General features: G+C 41.0%; 1 protein-coding gene across 4 annotated transcripts in view; it reads left to right on the top strand.

The window, feature by feature from the left end:
- The first annotated feature begins 1,570 nt into the window (after positions 1 to 1,570).
- LOC144942501 (polypeptide N-acetylgalactosaminyltransferase 1) overlaps positions 1,571 to 23,721 on the top strand; it is a 102,982-nt gene continuing 80,831 nt past the window's right edge. The window contains exons 1-2 of one of the 4 annotated variants that reach the window (XM_078869371.1): positions 1,571 to 1,824; positions 13,722 to 13,883. In XM_078869371.1, the coding sequence (XP_078725497.1) occupies positions 13,742 to 13,883 (142 nt within the window). In that variant the 5' untranslated portion in view covers positions 1,571 to 1,824; positions 13,722 to 13,741. Of the gene's footprint in view, positions 1,825 to 13,674; positions 13,884 to 23,721 lie in introns of all 4 variants that reach the window. The other 3 variants (XM_078869364.1, XM_078869379.1, XM_078869387.1) reach the window with 3 other exon arrangements.

Genomic DNA, 23,721 nt, shown 5'->3' with positions numbered 1-23,721 from the left:
CCACAACACCGTGGCAACATCGAAGATTACGATACATTTTGGGACCTCCTTTGCCAGTACCAAGATGTAAGAATAGGTTTTTCCCCTTTTTTCTGGCAACAAAACCGAATCCTTTTTTTTACAAGGAATCATGTCTGCATTAACCACAATGCTTGTGGTTAGAATGCAAACCAAAAATAAACTCTGATAATAAAGGCGTACAGCTGTACGCCTTTTGGCGTCCTCTGGTCTAACACCGTTTGAGATGAGGCTCAAAAGAAATCTGTCTCTGGTGTGGACCAATCAGTTTCAACGACAATGCGTAGATTATCAGAGTATGTTTTTTTCATTTAGATTTGTTTGCATTCTGACAACTATTGTGGTTAATGCAGACATGATTCCTTGTAAAAAAAAATGTCTCAGTTTCGTTGCCAGAAAAAAGGGGAAAACTCTATTCTTATTATGATACATTATTCACAGTATCTGTATGTACAACAAACAAATATAACACGAAACACATACGCGCAGCGGCTGGGGATTGTGCGGGCTTTATGGGCAGTGTCTCAATTGGTTGCATGGGCAAGATTCACGCCGTCCGGAGGTGCAGGTTGCCTGGCCCTCGAGTAAATTATATTACCGAATGAATCGGCGCACGTAATACAACGCGTCTCCTTCTCACGTTCAGTCCCTCCACGTGAAGCGAATGTTTTGCACATCGCATTGGCCACGCGGCTCTCAGAAAGGGTTCGTCTAAATCAGCGGCATTGGTGGTAATGCGGTGCGGACAAAGTCCGTGCACGATCATCATCATCATACACTTTGATTCTTTCGGTAAAATAAAATATTCTACGTGACTTTTTGGTTCTTAAAATATTTTATTTTCTTTTCTTCCCTACGTGACTTTACCGAAAGAACCAAAGAGTATGGATCCCTGCGGTCACGAAAGCTTTAAATCAAGATCATCATCATCTTATATTCTTGGTTCTTTCGGTAAAGTCACGTAGAAAGGAAATAATAAAATAATACAAATATACAACAATATTATCAGAGTATGTTTAATATTTTTTATTATTTTATTATTTCCCTTCTACGTGACTTTACCGAAAGAACCAAGAATATGAATCCCTGCAGTCACGAAAGTTTTAAATAAAAAAAATCATCATCATCGTTAATATTTTTCGATTTAAAGCTTTCGTGACTGCAGGGATTCATCTTCTTGGTTATTTCGGTAAAGTCACGTAGAAGGGAAATAATAAAATAAAAAATATAAAACATAATAAATAATATAATAAAAGAATAAAATAATATTTATTATTATTCAGTTTTATTTTTATTATTTTATTATTTCCCTTCTACGTGACTTTACCGACAGAACCAAGAAGATCGTTAATATTTTACATAATATGCAAATTAGTTGGCTTGTGACGTCACACCCATTGCCTCCTTAGTCCCCGCCCCCTTTCCGTCACGGCCCCCAACCACAGAGCGTTGTGTTCCTCCGCCGCCGTCGGCGGTGCGCTTCGGTCCTCCCGAGGGGGCGGGGGCAGGCAGGAGGGGGAGGGGCGAGGCGGGGAGGGGGTTGTGTGTAGGCGGGTTGTGAGTTGTGCGCTTCCGCGCTCGTCAGCTAGCGCCGCGCCGGGCGATGTGGAGCAGGAGGAGGTGGAGGAGGAGGAAGTGCAGGAGCTGCTGTGCTGCTGCTGCTGCTGCTGAGGCTGCTGCTGAGGCTGCTGCTGCTGTTGAGGAAGCCGCAGCTGTTTGAAGGAATCCTCGCGAACGGGGCTCGGACACCGCGAGGGAGGAGGATCAATGCGTGGCTGGCTGCGGCAGCAACGAGCCCGGTGAACGGTGAGTGAGTGGGTGGGTTGTACGTGAACGTGTGTCTGAATGAATGTGTGGTGAATTAACATGTGTGTGTGTGGTAGTGTGATTGTGCGTGTGTGGGGGGGTCCTTCAGAAGTGCTCGCCAACACCACTTGCCCACAAAAGTCTGATGAGGATAATATGGGGGGGGGGGGGGGGATCTTTGTGTATTGTTTGTTTGGGTGAATGTGGATGTGTGTGGGTGAGTCGATGTGTATGTGTGAGTGAGTGTGGGTGAGTCAATGTGTATGTGTGAGTGAGTGTGGGTGAGTCGATGTGTGGGTGAGTGTGGGTGAGTCAATGTGTGTGTGTGGGTGAGTGTGGGTGAGTCAATGTGTGGGTGAGTGTGGGTGAGTCAATGTGTATGTGTGGGTGAGTGTGGGTGAGTCAATGTGTATGTGTGGGTGAGTGTGGGTGAGTCGATGTGTATGTGTGGGTGAGTGTGGGTGAGTCAATGTATATGTGTGGGTGAGTGTGGGTGAGTCAATGTGTGGGTGAGTGTGGGTGAGTCAATGTGTATGTGTGGGTGAGTCGATGTGTATGTGTGGGTGAGTCAATGTGTATGTGTGGGTGAGTCAATGTGTATGTGTGGGTGAGTGTGGGTGAGTCAATGTGTGGGTGAGTGTGGGTGATTCAATGTGTATCTGTGGGTGAGTGTGGGTGAGTCGATGTGTATGTGTGGGTGAGTGTGGGTGAGTCAATGTGTATGTGTGGGTGAGTGTGGGTGAGTCAATGTGTGGGTGAGTGTGGGTGAGTCAATGTGTATGTGTGGGTGAGTCGATGTGTATGTGTGGGTGAGTCAATGTGTATGTGTGGGTATGTGTGGGTGAGTCAATGTGTATGTGTGGGTGAGTGTGGGTGAGTCAATGTGTATGTGTGGGTGAGTCAATGTGTGGGTGAGTGTGGTTGAGTCAATGTGTGGGTGAGTGTGGGTGAGTCAATGTGTATGTGTGGGTGAGTCGATGTGTATGTGTGGGTGAGTCAGTGTGTATGTGTGGGTGAGTGTGGGTGAGTCAATGTGTGGGTGAGTGTGGGTGAGTCAATGTGTATGTGTGGGTGAGTCGATGTGTATGTGTGGGTGAGTCAATGTGTGGGTGAGTGTGGGTGAGTCAATGTGTATGTGTGGGTGAGTCGATGTGTATGTGTGGGTGAGTCAATGTGTATGTGTGGGTGAGTGTGGGTGAGTCAATGTGTATGTGTGGGTGAGTCAATGTATATGTGTGGGTGAGTGTGGGTGAGTCAATGTGTATGTGTGGGTGAGTGTGGGTGAGTCAATGTGTATGTGTGAGTGAGTGTGGGTGAGTCAATGTGTATGTGTGGGTGAGTGTGGGTGAGTGTGGGTGAGTCAATGTGGGTGAGTCGATGTGTGTGTGTGGGTGAGTCGATGTGTGTGTGTGAGTGAGTGTGGGTGAGTCAATGTGGGTGAGTCGATGTGTGTGTGTGGGTGAGTGTGGGTGAGTCAATGTGTATGTGTGGGTGAGTGTGGGTGAGTGTGGGTGAGTCAATGTGTATGTGTGGGTGAGTGTGGGTGAGTCAATGTGTATGTGTGGGTGAGTGCTCCCTACGTGTTCGCTCGCTATAAACAACGCTTTCCCCATCGGTCTCTGTTAATGCGTTGTCTCTGTGATGTATATCTGTCCGCTTGTGCACTGCTACGTGAGTGTGTGTACTGCTACGTGTGTGTGTGTACTGCTACGTGTGTGTGTGTACTGCTACGTGTGTGTGTGTACGTGGACAATGACTGCGTGTGATTGGGCTGCTGGACATGTGCGTGTCTCTCTGTAGGCGAGCGTGGCCCGTGATGTTCCCAGTGTCTATTCCTTTACGTCGGAGCATCTTTGTGTTAATGTAGGAGCACAGTCTTGCCATGTCCACTGCGTGTAACGTTGTCGATGCCGTGAGTGAGTGTGTATGGGTCCGTGAATGCAGATATTGTATTTATATTATACGCGTGTGTGTTAATTTTCAGCACGAGTGCGTCGTGATTGATGAATTACGAGCACCTCGTTGCCTTTCGTGTGGCTATCAAGTTGCTATTCACGAAGCAAGTACTGTATGTTGAGTTGGGTCAGACGTGTTAAGACTTATACCGTATTGGGGGGGGGCGGCAAAGGAATTTCACTGCGTAAGATGTACGGGGTGTGTAAGGATGTAAGTCGAGCAGGGTGTGTGTAAGGATGTAAGATGTACGGGGTGTGTGTGTAAGGATGTAAGTCGTGCAGGGGGTGTGTGTAAGGATGTAAGATGTACGGGTGTGTGTGTAAGGATGTAAGATGCAGGGTGTGTGTAAGGATGTAAGTCGTGCAGGGTGTGTGTGTAAGGATGTAAGATGTGCAGGGGGTGTGTGTAAGGATGTAAGATGTACGGGGTGTGTGTAAGGATGTAAGATGTACGGGTGTGTGTGTAAGGATGTAAGTCGTGCAGGGTGTGTGTAAGGATGTAAGATGTACGGGGTGTGTGTGTAAGGATGTAAGTCGAGCAGGGTGTGTGTGTGTGTAAGGATGTAAGATGCAGGGGGTGTGTGTAAGGATGTAAGTCGTGCAGGGTGTGTGTAAGGATGTAAGATGTACGGGGTGTGTGTGTAAGGATGTAAGATGTACGGGGTGTATGTGTAAGGATGTAAGTCGTGCAGGGTGTGTGTGTAAGGATGTAAGGTGTACGGGGTGTGTGTGTAAGGATGTAAGTCGAACAGGGTGTGTGTAAGGATGTAAGATGTACGGGGTGTGTGTAAGGATGTAAGTCGAGCAGGGTGTGTGTGTAAGGATGTAAGATGTACGGGGTGTGTGTAAGGATGTAAGTCGAGCAGGGTGTGTGTAAATATGTAAGATGTACGGTGTGTGTGTAAGGATGTAAGATGTACGGGGTGTGTGTGTAAGGATGTAAGATGTACGGGGTGTGTGTAAGGATGTAAGTCGAGCAGGGTGTGTGTGTAAGGATGTAATATGTGCAGGGTGTGTGTAAGGATGTAAGTCGTGCAGGGTGTGTGTAAAGATGTAAGATGTACGGTGTGTGTGTAAGGATGTAAGATGTACGGGGTGTGTGTAAGGATGTAATATTTACGGGGAGTGTGTAAGGATGTAAGTCGAGCAGGGTGTGTGTGTAAGGATGTAAGATGTACGGGGAGTGTGTAAGGATGTAAGTCGAGCAGGGTGTGTGTGTAAGGATGTAAGATGTACGGGGTGTGTGTAAGGATGTAAGTCGAGCAGGGTGTGTGTGTGTGCTATTGTATTGTATCGGCCCGCGTGTAAAGTACGTGTGCATACTTGTCACACATCATGCTCGCCTGACAGCCCTTGCCCAACAAGTCTGCATGCCTTCCTGGGGATCGTTTGTTGGTGTACGCGTGTCCTGTATATGCAAACCGAGCAGCAGATGTGTGATTTGAATGGTTATGTATTTATGTTGAACTTCTTTCGCACCGTATGTAGCCAACCGTGCTAATAGTTTGCCGTACGCGTGTGACTATGCTGCCACGGGTATGTAACTGCGTTTGTGTGTAAGTAGGGATCGGTGGCGCAGTGGTTGACACACTCCGATCACCGGCATCCGATGACATTGGTGGGAAGTCAAAGAGTACTGGTTTCTCAAAACCATCTTCATCCACGCACTGTGGCCAGCGGGTGTAAAAGTGTGGAAGATTTAACCATTAAAATACCAAGCCGGCCACGTAATGACAACTTGAGTTGTACATTTATAAATGTCAGGATATAGTGCTGTAGTGCTGGTGCATACGTGTGTGTGTATTTAGCTGTTCCTAATTATACCACTGCACAAGGTACGTGTTAATGTTTGCTGTTACATTGTCAAAGTACAGTCTATAGATAGCACGACATTGTGCTGTATGAACTGGCCAGGTGGCATAGCAGTAGGGAGTGGCTGACAATTTGCAGGTTGCAAGTTCAAAGTCTGGTTAGGGGTTGTTGACTCATCCCATCATCTCCCTTGGGTCGAAAAATAAGTAAACGCCTTGTAGTTGAAGTTGACTAGGTTGTACGATGAAAAACTCGCCCCCGCCATAGGAATGTGGAATTTCTTCCTCTGGCTCCGAGCCTGCCAAAGAAGGTGATGATGGGCACGCTCTTGAGGAGGCAGACTTTGACAGTAATTGTATCAGCAGAAGTGCTGAAATGTGTGTGTGTTGTCAGTTGTTCTTGGTACTTTTCGTGTGTTCGGAGTGAACATTGGGAACCTTGCACCAAAGTTGCTGGGAGACGGTCTTCTCAAGGGCAACAGCTCCGTAGAGGTGGTGGGGAGGGCTTGAGAAGGATTACCCCCCCCACCATGAAGGCTCTGCCCCATTTCTAAGTTCTGATTAAGGCATAATACGTCAATACAATATTTAACACAGGCAACAATCAAGTGATGAGGCATCAAAGCCTTTACCCGTACATAGGGGAGTGTTCGCTGGGGCATAACGCGCGATCAAAAAAAGCCATTCGTACCGTTACTCAATTGATTTCAGTGCTTTACATTTGGTTAAACAAGTCTATGTAAATTTTGACTTAAAGCTTTCGTGACTGCAGGAATTCATATTCTTTGGGTCTTTCGGTGAAGTCGCGTAGATAGGTTCAAAGAAAATACCAAAAAATCCCCAAAAACTACGACGTTTCGATCGCAACACAAGCGTTCGTCATCAGGAGGAAAAAAAAAGCTGTCGAACGCTTGTGTTGCGATCGAAACGTCGTCGTTTTTTTGTTACTTTTTGTAATTTTATTTGAACCTATCTACGTGACTTTACCGAAAGACCCAAATAGTAAGTGTATGTAACATTGGCGATGTCATGCTCCTTCCCACTTCCTGGGTTTTCTTTCTATGCCCCTTTAAACAAGGTTACCCCGACAGGGCTGGAGAGAAGGTTCCCAGTGGACAGGGGTCCAGGGGGGGGGGATGTATTTCCTGCGCTGTCGAGCAATGCACCATGGACCAACTACAATGTTGCTCAAGGCCTCGAGTTGGGTGGCTCATGTTATCAACCCATGTCACCGTGTACAACCCGTTAAATACCTTACGCGCGATTCTGTAATGCCGCTACGTGGCAGGCATGATACCCATTTTCGGTTTATTCGGGCTAAGGGTTGGCTTGCGATGTTGTCGGTTGTTGGCTTGTTTGAACTTGAGGGGTAAGGTTCAAGGCACAATAAAGTCAATGGCAACCCTGATCTCAGCCCAAAGCTACCTATCTAGTGTGTAGATGCGTGATGGAAACACTGCCTTCCAAAATCTGAACAGTTGCCACCAGGTCTTTCTGACGTGTATTGCATTTGTGCAAAAGGATCACTAAACAAAGATATAAAATCTGTCCTAGATGTTCTTAGTTGCACTTTTTTCAGTTTGGTAGACCACAATCTGCTTGTGAAAAATACATTCATCATCACCTGTGATATATCCACTACTAGATATATGCCCCCCACGTCATTAATTATCCCTTACGGTTTCATTATATAACAATTCTAGCTCGCGCAGATGAGCTAATCTCATTACTCCTCCACTGTGGTAATCCTCGTGGGTGTGTTCCAAAAGTTGACTGACACTCCATCGTGAAGTCCCGACCTCTGGTTGTCATTACCTGGAGCCCACTTATTTATCTTAACAGTCAAGATGATGTCTCTAATTTGTGTTTGTTCTCCGATCTACGTGTTCCTCTTGCTGTCTCTTGCTGGGATTCCAAGCGTGCACCCTCTTCATGTTTGGTGTACCTTTCAGCTTTTTCCAAGGGTCTTTGAGAATGTTCATGTTTCCAATAAACATGTCGTAGCAGATGGATGCACTGATTGATAAATGTCTTCTTCATGCAGATTTGAATGTTGCTTTTAATTTAAGAATTCAATTTCTTAAATCCCTGCAGTCACGAAAGCTTTAAATTTTAACACTCCAAACCGCTTGTAGTATGCCTATTTATTTTTATCATTTTGATCCTGGTGCGCCTTCAATAATCGCCCAAGATATACATTCACTGATGTGTTTTCCAGGTGTCCCTCCACCAAATATCTTACTTTATTCAGTTAACATTTTGTACATGCATTTCGTTTTACTCATTTATTATGAGGCCCAATATTAAACTTATTACGTTTATCAGAATCTGTATTTAGACCGGAGGAATCCAATGAGTCATGAAGCTCTTTTTCACAGATGTCCAGTAAATTTCTTAAATTATTCCCTGCATTTAATTTCCATTGGTTGTCATAATGACCGTCATCGGTAAATCAGAGATGACTAAAGCATCTACTTATGTTTACGTCTTTATTTCTTCAATCCAACCAATGGATGACATTCTCACGTCACCTTGAATAACTTTAGTGAGAGCGTTTATCCTTGTTATTATTCCCCTTCTGATATGTATTATTCTTGGTTCTTTTGGTAAAGTCACGTAGGTAAATAAAATATAAATAAAATAAAATATAAAAGATGAAAATAAAAAAATCACGACGTTTCGATTGCAACACAAGCAATCATCATTAGGTGTGAACACCACAGCAAGAAAATTTTATTTATTTAAAAAAAAAATTTTCTTTACCTACGTGACTTTACCGAAAGAACCAAAAGTATGGATCCTTGCAGTCACGAAAACTTCAAATCGAAAATATGTATTATTGTTCGTGCAATTTTTGGTGGAGCTTGTCCATCGGTTTGCGAGCTTGCCTACTTAGATTGCATTCATTTTGTCAATTGGCTTTTCATAGCCTACAAAGGCTTGGCATAATTAGATACATTTATTGAGTTGTCTTTATGAAAATATGATTGATTCCAATGTATGCGGTTGATGATAGAAACACTCTCTGAATCCAGCTTGCTCAAATAGTTACTTGGCATATAAAGTGCCCATTATTATGTTCCCAATCAACTTATTGAATACTCTGTGTGCGAAATCAAAGGCACATTTGTCTGTAACTCTGTAAGTCAATTTGTCTCAAATTTTTTAAAATATAGAATAATGATTGAGGCATCATTCCATGACCGAGTAATTTAATTGCTTTGTAAGAATGCGGTAGATAGGTCTGCAATTTATTTTTTACAACTGCCGATTCTGCTTATTTGATAATTTCCAAAGTTATTCTTTCTGGTCCAGGAGCTTTATCTTTTTTCACACTGCCAAGAGCAGTATTCACTACTTTCAAGTGTTACTTATGATACTGTACTTTCTTCTCTTCATCCGACAAATAAAGTACTTTTATTCCTGGGATGTGTTTTTTATCTTTAGAGAACTTAAACCTCCTCTATTAATTTCAGGATTCTATCCCTGGTGTGGTATGTACCATTTGTGAATTACCAGCCATCAACTTCCATGTTGTTGCTTTAAGCCCCCATTGTTTGCTATGACATCTTCAATTATTTTTGTTATGCGCTTTGATTTATTTTCCGATTTTAATTGATAGTTTTACATAGTTGTGTTTTCGATCTTTTGCTTGGCATATTTGTCCATGTCGTATCTCTCCTCTTCATCACATGTTTTGTGGTTACAAAAACGCGTTCAGTGCACTCTTTTAAAGGAGGAAATTATTTAATCCTTTTAAGTGGAGACATCCATTTCCCTAAAGCTTGTCTTAATTCTGCTACGTCATGACTGAGATGTTTGATGTGAACTGCCTTTTGTGCCTGTGATTGGCTTTATCCTCCCTTTGGCTACATTGAAGTGTAAGTTGAATTGTATCACCTGCGAGCACTTCCCGTGTTGAATATGGCGAGGATAGAGATGTGTCCGACAATCTGGAGTTTGTCTCTGAGTTCGTTTAATTTCTAATTCCTCCATTTGGGCTCCTCCGTGGCCCTTTCCTAGACTCCTTTTTGATATAATGTTACTACCCACGTTGACTGCAAATGCCAATAGATGCTCTTTGTCAATCCTCATTCCAATGCCAAACTTACCAACATCATGTCATCCATGCTCATGTTAAACACTTTTGTGTCAAAATGTTGACATCACCCATAATGATGTCTCATTGAAATGTTGTTAATTTATTTACACATTTGCTATATGTTTACATATTAAAGGATTTTTAGAACATATAATTAAATATGAGAATATTTTTTTCCCCTTTTATCTGGCAACAAAACAGGTGTTAAGTTGTTAAAACACCAAACTGAAACCTTTTACAAGGAATCATGCCTGCATTAACCACAATACTTGTGGTCAAAATGCCAAAAAAAACATACTCTGATAATATATGCACTGTCTTTGAAACGGATTGGTCCACACCAGAGACAGCTTTCTTTTGAGCCTTTTCTCAAACGGTGTTGACCAGAGGACACCAAAAGGCCAAAAGGCGTCCTCTGTTCTAACACCGTTTGAGACAAGGATCAAAAGAAAGCTGTCTCTGGTGTGGACCAATCAGTTTCAAAGACAATGCATATATTCTTTGGTTCTTTCGGTAAAGTCACGTAGAAAGAAAATAAATTAAATAATAGAATACGACGTTTCGATTGCAACACAAACAACCGTCATCAGGTAGAACTAAATTTGAGAGGGACAAAACACAGACACGGAGACACACAGACAGACACACAAGCAGAGAGAGACAACACAGACACACAGAGAGAGACACAACATAGACACACAGAGACCCAATGCCTCTGTGTCGAGGCCTTAAATAGAGAGAGAGGGGGGGGGGCAGAGAGAGAGAGGTGGGTCTGCTGCTCTCTGCCCAACCCCCCCCCTCTCTCTCTATTTCAGGCCTCGACACAGAGGCATTGTGTCTGTGTGTCTATGTTGTGTCTCTCTCTGTGTGTCTGTGTTGTCTTTCTGCTTGTGTGTCTGTCTGTGTGTCTCCGTGTCTGTGTTTTGTCTCTCTCTCAAATGTAGTTCTACCTGGTGACGGTTGCTTGTGTTGCAATCGAAACGTCGTATTATATAATTTAATTTATTTTCTTTTTACGTGACTTTACCGAAAGAACCAAAGAGTAATTCCTGCAGTCAAGAAAGCTTCAAATCAAGTTTCATGCATATATTATCAGAGTATGTTTTTTTGGCATTTTGACCACAAGTATTGTGGTTAATGCAGACATGATTCCTTGTAAAAGGTTTCAGTTTGGTGTTTTAACAACTTAACACCTGATAATTGATTTTTTACCCTTCTATCTGGCAACAAAACTGACACCTTTTTACAAGGAGTCATGTTTGCATAGACCACAATACCTGCAGTCATAATGCAAACAAAAAACATAACTCTGATAATGTGCACATTATCAGATTATCAGAAGAAGGGTAAAAAACCAATTATCATATTTTTACTGGCAAATGAGGTTCCAATGGTGTAAAAAACTTAACACCTGTTTTGTTGCCAGATAAAAGGGGAAAATCTATTCTCATATTTTGCTACTGACAAAGGAGGTCCCATGATCTACTTAAATAATGTTTAAGTCATTGTTGGAGAGCTTTAATATTAGCTGAGAAACTGTATCCAATGTATTCTTGAATCCTAAAATTACATGTTTGAGTTCCGGAGAAACTAAAATTCCACTTCCATAATTACTGTAATTTGTCTGTACCGAAGATAGACTCAGCAGACACTTTTCAGATGTAAGGAGTTCTCTTTCTCACCTCACCGAATCAACGTATGTCCCAAATTTATTTATCTTAAGTCTGTCTCCAGTTCAACAAGGTTTGATTATTCGGGTCGAGTCCATGTGTTGTTATGTAGCAATGGTCAGATAAAAGAAGGTGCCTTGTTCCTACCCAGTGCTTATTATAACACCCCCTGTGTTCCTTCAACTTCTCTGTCGACGCAAAGCTTGGTGAAACCACAGTTGCTGATGACCGTGGTTCAGGCCCTCACGACCATTATGAAATAATATGTGACTGTACTTCATCACGCTGGTCAGTGCAAGTCAGATGAAAATACACCTCTGACATGGGGAGCACACCACTCACGCACGACGGTGTACCTCCTAATACTGCCTAAAAAAATAAGCATTGTTAATCAAAAGCAATGACATGAGGGATTTATCCAAGCACACAGTTCAAAGCTATAATGGTGCTTGATGAGGTTGCGTATACCAAGTGAATGAGGCCGATCAATATTATATATTAAATCTAATTAATTATTTTTCGCATTAACTGTTCACCAAAAAATAACAATCGAAATGTAATAATAAAAAATGAATAGTTATATTGCAAGAAGAGAACAATGCTCTACACCATATAATGCATTAAAAGTAATTGGAAGCCATGAAACAATTTTGCTTGATTTCCCTGTTGTGCTGTAATAAACGCCATTCACGCTGAATAGCTTTGCTGCAGTGGTGTGTGAATAATGCAGTTTGTTTTATGAAGATCAAGTGTGTGCATTGCTGATGCTTCAAGTTGTACTTGATGCCTGCTGAGATGTTGGCAAATTAGCTTCCGATATGTGCTGCATGAGTGTTGGGAGTGGCTCTGGCCAAGACACAGATGTTATCAAGCCAGGCTGAGTGATTTTATAATGGTTCATTTCTTTCAGCTGCTCAGATAGAGTTTCATTGTCGAATAAAGACCACGTTTATGTTTTAAAAATAATTGCCAAAAACACACACGTTGGCTGGCCAAGTGTTATAACTGACAGGATTTTCTTTCAAAGTGCCTTTAAAACTGAGGGAAAAGTACAAACTTAAAAAAGTGCCTTTACATTGTCTTTTTTTTTATCCCGTTCAGCCGGTCAAATATAGTTTGTACCTGTTTGTTTTTATTTAATTGTAAGATGTTTTAAACTGCTTCCCGCAAAATACTCGTATAATGTGTGAAAGGTCACTTATTGTGAGTACATTTGTTGATGGACACCATGCCACTGTAGAATAATTGTGGGGGGGGGGGGAAATGCCGAAGCCTTACGTGTGAGATTTGTGAGATAAAATGACATTTAAATTATCCACTTGCTACCATCTGGGTACGCAGCAACGTGGTGTTATGCTTCTGTGCAGCTGATTGATATGAAAGGGCAGCAGTTGAGCAATGTGATTTGAGCAGTGCGCGCGCTCCTTTGTTCCTATATGTGGATAATGAGACTTGTTGCCTGGAGATGTCTCATCTCACAATTTTCCTGTCAGACGGGTGCTTCTGCAGACACGGTTATATAAGACTGGCATCCAAAACAACTACTGTAGGTGATTATATTTTATAAAAGAAAAAAAATGCAACCGCAAAGTCAACTGTTGAGTATCAACAAATTCTGTACATGTAGTGCTTGAGCTGAACATATTGTGTGTGGGTGCCTACTTTTCTCTCTCAGACAGCATGCAAATATAAAATTGGTTCGTGCAATTTTCTTTGCAAGTGAAGCGACAGACTTGTGTGTTAATGAATGACATTGCATTACTGCTGTGGGTTGATGGTTTTATTCATCACGCTGCTTTCCACTGTGCAGTGTGTTCATATCGAGTCCCTGAGTGATGTGCAGAATATGAATGCACTACGTTGTTAATACTGAATGTGAAATTGTGCAATGAGTGAAGAAGGGATCATACGTGTGTGTTTTTAAAAAATTCTATATTTTCAAACAAAGGTCTTGTTGACAGACTTGGCCAAGGAAACAAAGGAACCTTAATTTTCTCTTGAGGGTGGTGGTAAACTCTAGCCATTTTTACCAACATCTAATCGTTTTGTCTAAAATTACAGCTCAATACAGGTCATTGGCTTTGATAATTAATTGTGTTCACTCTGTGAAAAAATCCTGTTCAACAGTAGCAGGCAATTACAATTTCACTTAGTTTATGCACAGATTAGGACCATCGGTGGTAATTAACGGCGCCAATGCGCAGTTTCCCTTTCATTTTATGTGTGTATGTTTCTAAAGAAAAAAGTTTTCATCCTAGAAGTGCGTTGACCAAACAAATCTGCGTGTTCCAACACCTTTCCCAACTGAACAGGTCTCTTTCACGCGAGCCACATCGAGCCGTCCCTTCTGCGTTTTCAGCCTGAGCCGTCCACGGAGCCATGAGGAAGTTTGCGTACTGCAAGGTTGTTCTGGCCACATCGCTGGTGTGGGTGCTGGTGGATGTCCTCCTGCTGTTGTACTTCAGCGAGTGTAACAAGTGCGAGGAGAAGAAGGAGCATGGGCAGCAGCCAAGGATGGGAGGTGAGCTCAATTAATCATTACCACATTTATCAGCAGGGACGAGTACTTGGAGATTAATTCTGCCGTTTGCAAAGGAGACCTGCATTAGCATATTTTTTCCTCTATAAATGTAGGTATATTTTTTGTTTGGGGTTTTGGGCTTTCAACACAGATTTACATTGGCATGCAGGCGTTTTTTTTAGCACACTTACACTTACGACGTGCTGAGCAGAATCTCTGGAAGAGATTGGGAATAAACCCATCTCACCTGTCCAGATTGGCTTAGTGGCAAGTGTCCTGATTTTGAGGTTGTGTGTGTGTGTATTATAAGAATAATAAGGGCATAATTATATGATTGCCTCCAATTTTCATTACTTAATGTACTGGTCTTACAGTTAACGCTATTCACTGTTTACTAACTCTTCTCAATTAATCCTTATTTGCTAAAATATGTCAGAATTATAAATACATTATTTCAACTGTTTTCCTATGATAAATGTCGCTTTTTGCTGTAATTTCTCATTTTAAATATAAATATCAGGCGTTCATATATGTAGTTTCCCATTTTGATGTAGCCTAGTTAATAAAAGTGCATGTAAATTTTTATATATTGCTATATCAAATTGTGTAGCATAACATTGCTTGAGTGTAGCAGATGTTTCTCAGAATATGTATTTACACGGAGTCATCTTTATAGAAAATACCCTTACGTTTGCAGTTATTATAAATGTATAAGCAACTCTTTGTGGTGGAATCTGGAACGGAAATTTGATGGATATACCTTCTTCATCATGTGTTTCTATCTGGTAGCTGCTTGTGTGAGGACATTATTCCACATTGTTTGTAAGGCATGGGTTTCTTTAAGTTGTGTCAGCATTGTACTGAGCCAACTTTGTCTTACTTGGGGGCAACAGTTTGGCATGGATTATGTCCTGGCATTGCAACATTACATTGCCAGTCACTCTGCTGCACAGTTGTTCTTAGAGTTGTTTGAGTGCTGTCTGCCATGCACTCTGCCACTCATTACTATGACACTGGTGTGCCATGATAATTATTTTGTCAGGCAGTGATAGCTACGCGTGCCTGCAATCCAGCACTGGAGGCAAAGGTTGGTGGATTAAACAAATGTTCTGAAACTCCCTTCCCATGGGTTTCGATGTGCCAAGCTGTGGCTTGCCAGGAGACGGCAGTACAGCAGGTGGACTAATCACCATCTCTTTCCATCTGTATGGAGATAGGAGGGTTGCCCCTTCACATGCGTCTGTTTTCTCCGGGTGTTCCGGGTTTCTCCCACTTTGTATATTGGCTGAAAACATCTTGCAGGACTCTCCTGAAAAAGTCCTATAACTGTCCTGCGTAAATTGTCATTGACCACAATGCATGGAAATAAACTTAAAGTAACTGCTACTGGTGACACCATTCTGTGCAAAAGGTGCCCTGGTCTTTGCTCTATTTTGGTGTCATGTTAGAATCCGATGTACACCCACATTTCAAACTATCAGGGTTTTTTGATGATTAGAGGTGACACATTCCTCGTATTTTCATTCATCAAATCACTCACATGTCATTGTCCATATGTTATTCCTCTGGACTCTCAAGAGTTATTTTTTATCCTGGTATGTCACACTTTGAGTGGGGCGGTAGTTCAGTCGTTATCGTGCTGTGACCTGAGTTCGATTCCCGTTCAGAGCGACATCGGTGATGAGTGATACCTGAACTGGTTCTGGTGCCTTCTCCCCTCATCTCCTTCATCAACCAACACTCACCAGCATGGTGAAGGATGGTGAACAACTCCTATAATTAACATGGCATGGGGAGGCCTTCATTCAGCAGTGGGTCCTGTCCCCTTTGGTTGCCACTGCCGTTAGGCTCAACCATAAGACATCACTCCTCGGAGTGACGTGTGCTGCTGCCCAAGCTCGCTTACTTTTCTTCACGGTCAATATGGCGTCTCTGATTCGTGAGTGTTAATTGGTTCAATGTGTCTCTCTTTTGTGTGTCTCGCACACAATTTATTTTTGGACCTCCCCCTCCGTCAAATTTTGTGAATGTAGCACACACGCTGACTTAAAATGCGTGATATATATTGGTTCTATTTTTCAAATCGGTCTAATGCAGCGGAACGTCATCAAGAAACATAGCGTGCAATTACATACTTGTGCCATTTACTTAGGTGGCTTATTCATCTGATTCATGTTGAGAGGCTGAAGTCCAATGATTTGTTCCGATTTCACTTGAATGCCCCCTTGCTCCCCCTGCATGAGTTGTCAATGTGACAGAAAAGCTATTGAAGCAATTGATATTGTTAAAAACATTTTTTGCTGTGACTGAAGTTTAATCTCCAAAGCAATGTGTGTTGCCGTTGGTTACATGTATTGATTGTAACATGTCCCTAAAGCCGAATAAAGAAGGTTTACCATTTTTCTTGTATACCGTACCTACTTTAAAAAATCCGTTATAGCCATCGTGTGTAAAAAAATAACTTAGCTGTTTGTTAATAATGTATCTGTTTACTGACGTTAAAATACTGTACGTCAGTACCAATTAATACAATGAAAATCTCACCTTGTAAATCATCGTTGATTTTAAACAAAAATATAAATAAAATGCTCAATATCAAAGTAAATAATTTCTTTTAACAAAGGTACCTTCTCGGTATAATGCAACATACATGGCTCTCAGCTGATAATATTTGGATTAACACTGCCATAGCTGTAATCCTCCCATATAAAGCCGAGCATTATCGGCTAATTAATGCGGGAGCGCTGTCCATCATCGAGAGCCCCCGAGTCCCACGGCGAACGTGTCACCGCCGCCAGCCTGCAGTGTAACGTCCCGAAGTATACAATTTTGCCGAGGAGAAAGCACGTATTTGCTCATTTGGTATCCGCTGATAAAAGCGTAGCCCAGTTAGTGCAGCGTGCAGCAATGGACACAGGGTTGTAGTCTTATTTGGATTTTTATTAGTGTTTTAATCTAACACCGCAAGTATTGACATTAGCTTGGTAAGATCTTTGTTAATACAATACTCGATTTATATATTATAATAATTTTTTTGTCAATCCACTGCTGGATGAAGGCCTTTCCACGCCATGTAGGGTTGTGGTGGTAGGTTGACCATACTTCACCATGCTGGTCAGTGTGGGTTGGTGAAGACAGGGAGCATAGAAGTATTGTACAATTTCTAATCGGTGCATTGCTCTCTGAGACGTGGTTGCACTGCTCCATAGTTGTCTGTAACAACTTGGCATGCATGGTGGTCACCCGTGCATATACAAGTTTGGCTGAACAAAATGAAAAAAATTGTTGTAGGGACGCACTTAGAAAGCACAACAATACATATATCAAGGGCAATCGATAGTGGATCAGGATCAAAATAATGAAATAAAGTGGTGTGTGAGAGCAGGTTGCACTGCTTTTATCAAGTTTATTTTTATAACGTAAAGCAACAAATTAGTGTGCTTGAAGAGGAAAGTTTTCAATCAGTATAGATTGCCTGCTATGACATGAATCAGACTCTTTGACACTGGCAAGGAAGATGAAATGAAAACTGATTAGTGTAGAAAAAAAGCATGGGGAGATGAGTCCTTGGAGATGAGTTCTTGGAGATAAGTCCTTGGATAGACGAAAAGAGGAAGATATGGATGAAAGGGCAAGCAATAATTAGGGACATATGGCCTGTCAAGAAATAAGTGGGCCTGATAGGACATCATCTCGAGAACGGATGATGGGCGATGGATGAGATTAGTGACAGAATGGCAGTCAAAGGAGGAATGATTCCCACGAGATGGATTGATGAGATTAAACTCACGAGTAGGAGCTTGGTGAATTTTATCACAAGACCAATGGATGGTTATGATGTGGGGAAGCCTTCATCCAGCAGTGGAGTTATCACAGCTGTTGATGAAAAAAGGATATTGAAATTTCATGGACTGTATTCTGAGTGTTTACTAAAAAAGTATCATGCATATGTAAAATTTTAAATCACCTCTAAATGATTTATAAACATTAAAAGTATCTGTAAGTGATTTATATAAATATTTTTGTATTTCAGCTTTTACCTGAAATATGTATATGGAATATTTTGGGTGTAGTGGATCTTTTGAATGTGGAGCCATCCTTGCAGAAAATAAAGGGAGAATCGCATGGCATGTCTTTGAAGATAAGTTACCGTGAGAGATGCCTGCATGATGAATGGCAAAGGTGACATGAGCACACCTTTCACTTGAGCACCGGGCAAAAGAATGATTCACAAACATGGCACAGAGTGTGACACACCGGAGGAATAGGATGGTGGGGACGGGGGGGGGCATAAAAGATGACGTTGTTCATGACTGCGTTCCTTTAATCTCCACGTCAGGGAATGAAATGCAGGGGGGACAAATTTGTGTGACGTGTTTATGTGCTCTCACTTGCTGTGCCCATGAGCTAAGGTCCGCATATTTATTTTAGTAAAAAAATGAGCTTTAAAAGGTTTACATTAGCACCATTTAGCTCGATGCATCTGCTCATTAAAATGCGTATTATATACTGGATATAGAAGATATAAAAGTAATGCTCCCGTATTTGTTTGAGAGAAATGTAAGAATTCATTATAACAACAGAGCAGTACTGGATGAGGACGAAAGCGTTCTTCACACTAAGGTTAAGAGTGGCTATGAAAAAAACACAGAACACAAATACTTAAGTTGAATAATCGATTTCTGTTTTGACAATGATGCGTGAACAATCAACTTGTTTGTCGGGTGTACTAAGAGCTTTCAAGAAGATATGAGGATTTTAAATGTGACCGAAATGTTAGCCTGTTGTATTTTTTCCCATTGTTGAAGTGAAGATGATCAGATGTTTTGTTTGTAGTTGTACGCTGTCGATTGTGGCCCTGTTTTGCCTTTATCAAAACAGTAAAACCTTGACTAGCGAAAATAATCGGTCTGTGTGCTGCATTGTACTCGCCGGTGAGGTGTGTTGATGCTTTCTGAGATGTAATAAAGACAGTGAACATCAAACCGGAGTAAATTACAGCAAGAGGGACAAACGTTGAGTGAGAGACAACGCAAGGCGCACAAAGAAAGACATTGGGCTACAGAGTGAGACAAGCCAACAGGAAAGTTTAACATGTAGGCTTTCGCGACCAATATCTATAATATAGCTTTTTTGGGTTAGATCACATAAATATAAATGTGTCATTAAACCCGCCAACACCAGACACAGACAATTAGTATGATTGTTGCCTGATGAGGCTGGTTATAATTTCCGGGCGAAACGTCATAATCAAATTGTAAATGTTGCGGGTTTACTCTCCAACACACCGGTTTTCTTAACTCGTAACTGATTTTCATGTTTTGTTTACGTCATGAACCTTATTAATTGTCTGTGTCGGGTGGTGGCGGGTTGAATTACACGATTATATTTGTGTGATCCAACCCCAAAAAAACCTCAATAAAGGCCAAAAGGACACTGCGCACAATTACAAAACCTGCGCTGCCACCAACGAGTGTTGCGCGCTGGAGGCTGTGCTGAATTATCTTCTTGGTTCTTTCGGTAAAGTCAGACCTGCTCTCCACCTGAGGACGGCTGCTTGCGTTGTGGCCGAAACGTCGTGAGAATTATTTTATTATGTTTTCTTTTTATTATTTTATTATTTCCATTCTACGTGACTTTACCGAAAGAACCAAGAAGATGAATCCCTGCAGTCATGAAAGCTTTAAATGGAAATGTTCTGAATTAGTTTATTATTTTGCCGGTCATTGGTCTGACTGAATGCGATATTCGGCTCGGCAGGGGTCTGGCTAGCTGAGGTTTTTTTTACTTTGCTTGCTTTTGATTTCAAACCTATTTGGAGAATGTACTCGAATGTTCACGTGTGCATAATGTGATTGATTTTTAGAAAAAACCTACAGAAACTACATTCCTGTATAATAGAAAAATACAAATGGATGAAAAAAATATTGTAGAGAAAGTAAATGAATTATTTCCTGTTCAAATTGAAATTCTCCAAGAGTTTTAACGACGACTATTGGCATAAGAATTGATCGTGTCCTTTCACTGGGGAATAAAACACGTATTTTTTAAAAATGTACCTCTACACAAATTACTTATGCATTTAATATTCATTGATTATAAAAGTTTATATTGATCGTGTTTATAAATATGTTGCGATCCACTTTGAAGATGCATTCAAATGACAGCTGTTTAATTTGATGGTTTCAGGTTAACAATGTACACCAAAATAGGTCATTGTATATTAGAATTACTTATAATTAATCACAATAAAGTAGTTTATTGAATATATCTCTTCTCTGTCTGCATGCCCTGCGTTAAAATTGGCTCACTGGATTATCATTAGGGGATTACATTTTCCCAACTCTCCTTAATTCCGGGAAACCTCTTTTTAAGCTTGGTACGGTTTAGGACTCCTCCCCAGAGGACATCAACGAGGCGGCAGCTTCGTGTGCAGTCGTCTGTGATGATTTATTTATGCAGCGTGATCCCCACGCTCTAGAGCATCCGGCTTGCGTGCCGAGAATTGGTTGGGTGCTAGGATTCTTGGCGCTGAAGGCAGAAGGAGGCATCTTAATGGGCTTGTACAGTAAACTGTCCCCTTTCACTCGATAGCTAAGCAAGTACTGCGTTGGCTGCCACATTGGACGATGCCAAATACAAAAGGTCAGTTGAATTATTGATGTCCTGGGAATTTTGCACACATGGGATGTGGCTGCCCATTTAACTTCTGCGCCTATGTATTTAGTTGGTATTGTTTACACAATCATATGCTTTGTAGACCAGTTTAATCGACGGAAGGTATGGTATGAGCACGGAAAGATGTTAAAATAATTTCATACGAGGGTAAACTCGTCTGTAAATCCCACGCAGAATGTTTACTTCGAAAGTACAATCTCTCCAACTAAATTCAGTCTACATGTGAGCAGAACAAGCAGATTGAGCTAATTTGAATGTTTAAATTGAATAACTTTTCCCAACCGTTAGAAATGTGGTGAAAAGGTTATTGGTCCAATTTAACTTTTGTGGTGTTGACTTTTCAAAGGGATATGTCGAATTGATTCACACGAAATCTGCAGTAAAATGTGCACAACATATTTTGAAACTACTGTATAGACCATGGGGGATTTTTTTTTATCTGGCGTATTGTTTCCAAGAATATCGGTTTTTAAGCCTAAAAATAAATTCAGTGGGGAGTTTTCCAGTCGCTGCATCACATGCGTGTGTGTGTTTGGGGCTCCTGATAGACATTGTATTCTGTAGACGAGTTTCAACAAATGCAATGTTCAAGACATCTGGGACGGCAAGTTTTCAGAATTTCGCTTGGTTAACGTAGACTCCTGTTTCTATGTTCACGTATATTATTTTCAGTATTTGTTGTAGGTGCATTATTTAAATAGCAAAAAACATTTCATAACTTTCTTAACCTGTATATTTGCAAAAAATGTTGGTATCATTTTATTTTATGCCACGGTCAAAGTTATACAAACTTGTTCATTGACTAGCTGCAGTAATTAGATACTTTTAGGTTTGTTCTCTTTAACACAAAGCATGAAAACATTTATACGTAGCAAATTCTTGGTCTTGCTGAACAATTTTCATAAGAATATATATAAATATATTTATCGGTTTTAATTGTTCAAGTGCAGCCATTGGCTTAATCTCAGTGCAGTCGCAAATGATAACAAGGTGTAGTTTTGGAAATGCATTTTTATTGTTTCATTAAAAATAGTCTTCCCGCAACCACGAAGTGCTTTTCACCAAGGACAAAAACCGCACATTGTTCTCACTCAGGCTGTTGATGCCCGAAACGGCCTGGCATTCCATCCCTTTAAAAATGTCCTTGGTTACGCTCCCATCTCAATCACAGTTTGATGTAAAAGCTGTCAAATTTTCGTGATAAGTTTATTTTCAGTGGCATTTGGCATTTTTCCTTGTCTGTTTACATATTAGTATAATAGTCACCCTATAGCTGTATAAAGTTTATTTAACTTAATTGTACAATTATCAGTCGAAATATATGCCCAAACCAAATGACGCAGCAGGGAACATTATTTAAGGTGTATACCAGATGAATTGTTCCTGTGTCAAATGCTATGTTGGTCAGACAGGATGAATGATCAGCATGAGACGAAGAACACTAAATGAATATTAAATACTCCCAAATACAACTGTTGGCAGAGGCAGAACATGCGTCCCAACATGGACACTCAATTTATTTAGATAATGTTGAAGTTCTTTATTAAACTAGTTACTACTCGCCAAGACCAATTAGATAATTTATCGAAATTGAGAGAAATAAAATATGATTTGAACTGTTCTGATAGTTCTAGGCTTAGTGCTGCTTGGAAGCTGTTTAAGTGCATGCCTATACAGGTCACCATACTTCGATGGTGATAAACTGTGAGCAGACAATAGCAGGTATTGCAATTTCTTGCACCCAAAACCTAGCAGGATGGACATGCATTGTGTGCATGCATGATATGCATGCATTATGTATGTTGATTAACCTATGAATAATCCAACCAGTTATAGATATCAATTGTAATGAATGAGTCTGAATGAGACTCTGCCTTCTCGACAGACCTGTTCTCCACCTGAAGACGGCTGCTTGCGTTGTGGCCGAAACGTCGTGAGAATTATTTTATTATGTTTTATTTTTATTATTTTAATATTTTCCTTCTACGTGACTTCACCGAAAGAACCAAAAAGATGAATTCTCACGACGTTTCGGCCACAACGCAAGCAGCCGTCCTCAGGTGAAGAACAGGTCTGTCGGGGAGACAGCGTCTGTGTGCATGCTCCCCGACAGACCTGGTCTTCACCTGAGGACGGCTGCTTGCGTTGTGGCCGAAACGTCGTGAGAATTCTTTTATTATGTTTTATTTTATTATTTCCCTTCTACATGACTTTACCGAAAGAACCAAGAAGATGATACTATGCATACTATTTACAAGAAACGTGATAGTCATGTATAACTTTGTTTTGTGTTACAATAAAAATGCATTTAGTTGCTACGTATTATGCTGTAAACATGCATTACAATCTAACACTATTTTCTGTGGTGATGTGAGGGGAACGTGTTGCTGACCCTGTAATCTGAGGAAATGTATGATATTGCTCCAATAATCCGCATTGAATACTTGGATTTTCACAAATTTCAGGATTTTTTTTAGCCACACGACTCCAATAATCCACAAGTACGTTGTGGTTTATGAGTGGTGGGACATGAGACTAACCATCCAAATAATCCACAAAAATGCACATCGGAGTTTTGCCTTTTTTATTTGGAAACCCAAAGTAAGAAAATCTGTAATAGGGATTTAGGGTTCAATTTTTTTTACTTAAAATCGAAGTCTAAATATATCGTACACTAGACAACAAAATAAGGTAGTAGCATTATTCTGTGTGATGTAAAAAAAAATCTAAATAACTTTTATCTGCAGCTCTATTTTATCTTTGCATGTCCATTTGTCTCTCTTCAGCTGCGTTGCCTCTCCGAATGTCTTTTCTCATCTCCATTTGTCTCTCTGCATCTCACTGTATCTTGGAGATAGAGAGATTAGCTAAAGTGCTGCTACAGCGTGGGTGGCGTGAGGCACCACAATGGGAATAAAACATTTTAAGCACGGGGTGAGCTTGAAAGAAGCTGCAATTGGTTACAAAAAAATTATTCCTGCAAACTTTAGGAGAAATTAGCTTCGATAATGTGCAATTTTCTTTTTTTACTGGTTAGAGGCGTTTTTAGCAGCCTTCAAATAAAAAATTATAATTTCCGCTCCCAGAAAATGACGGGAGTTGACACGAACTGCTTCGGCGTCGCAAATTTTAGGGCTCGCGGCTTATTAGAAGACAGATT

This window comes from Lampetra fluviatilis, chromosome 2 (assembly GCF_964198595.1).
Source record: "Lampetra fluviatilis chromosome 2, kcLamFluv1.1, whole genome shotgun sequence".
NCBI lineage: Eukaryota > Metazoa > Chordata > Hyperoartia > Petromyzontiformes > Petromyzontidae > Lampetra > Lampetra fluviatilis.
Note: the sequence above shows the minus strand (reverse complement) of the source record. Positions and strands in the feature narration are given on the sequence as shown.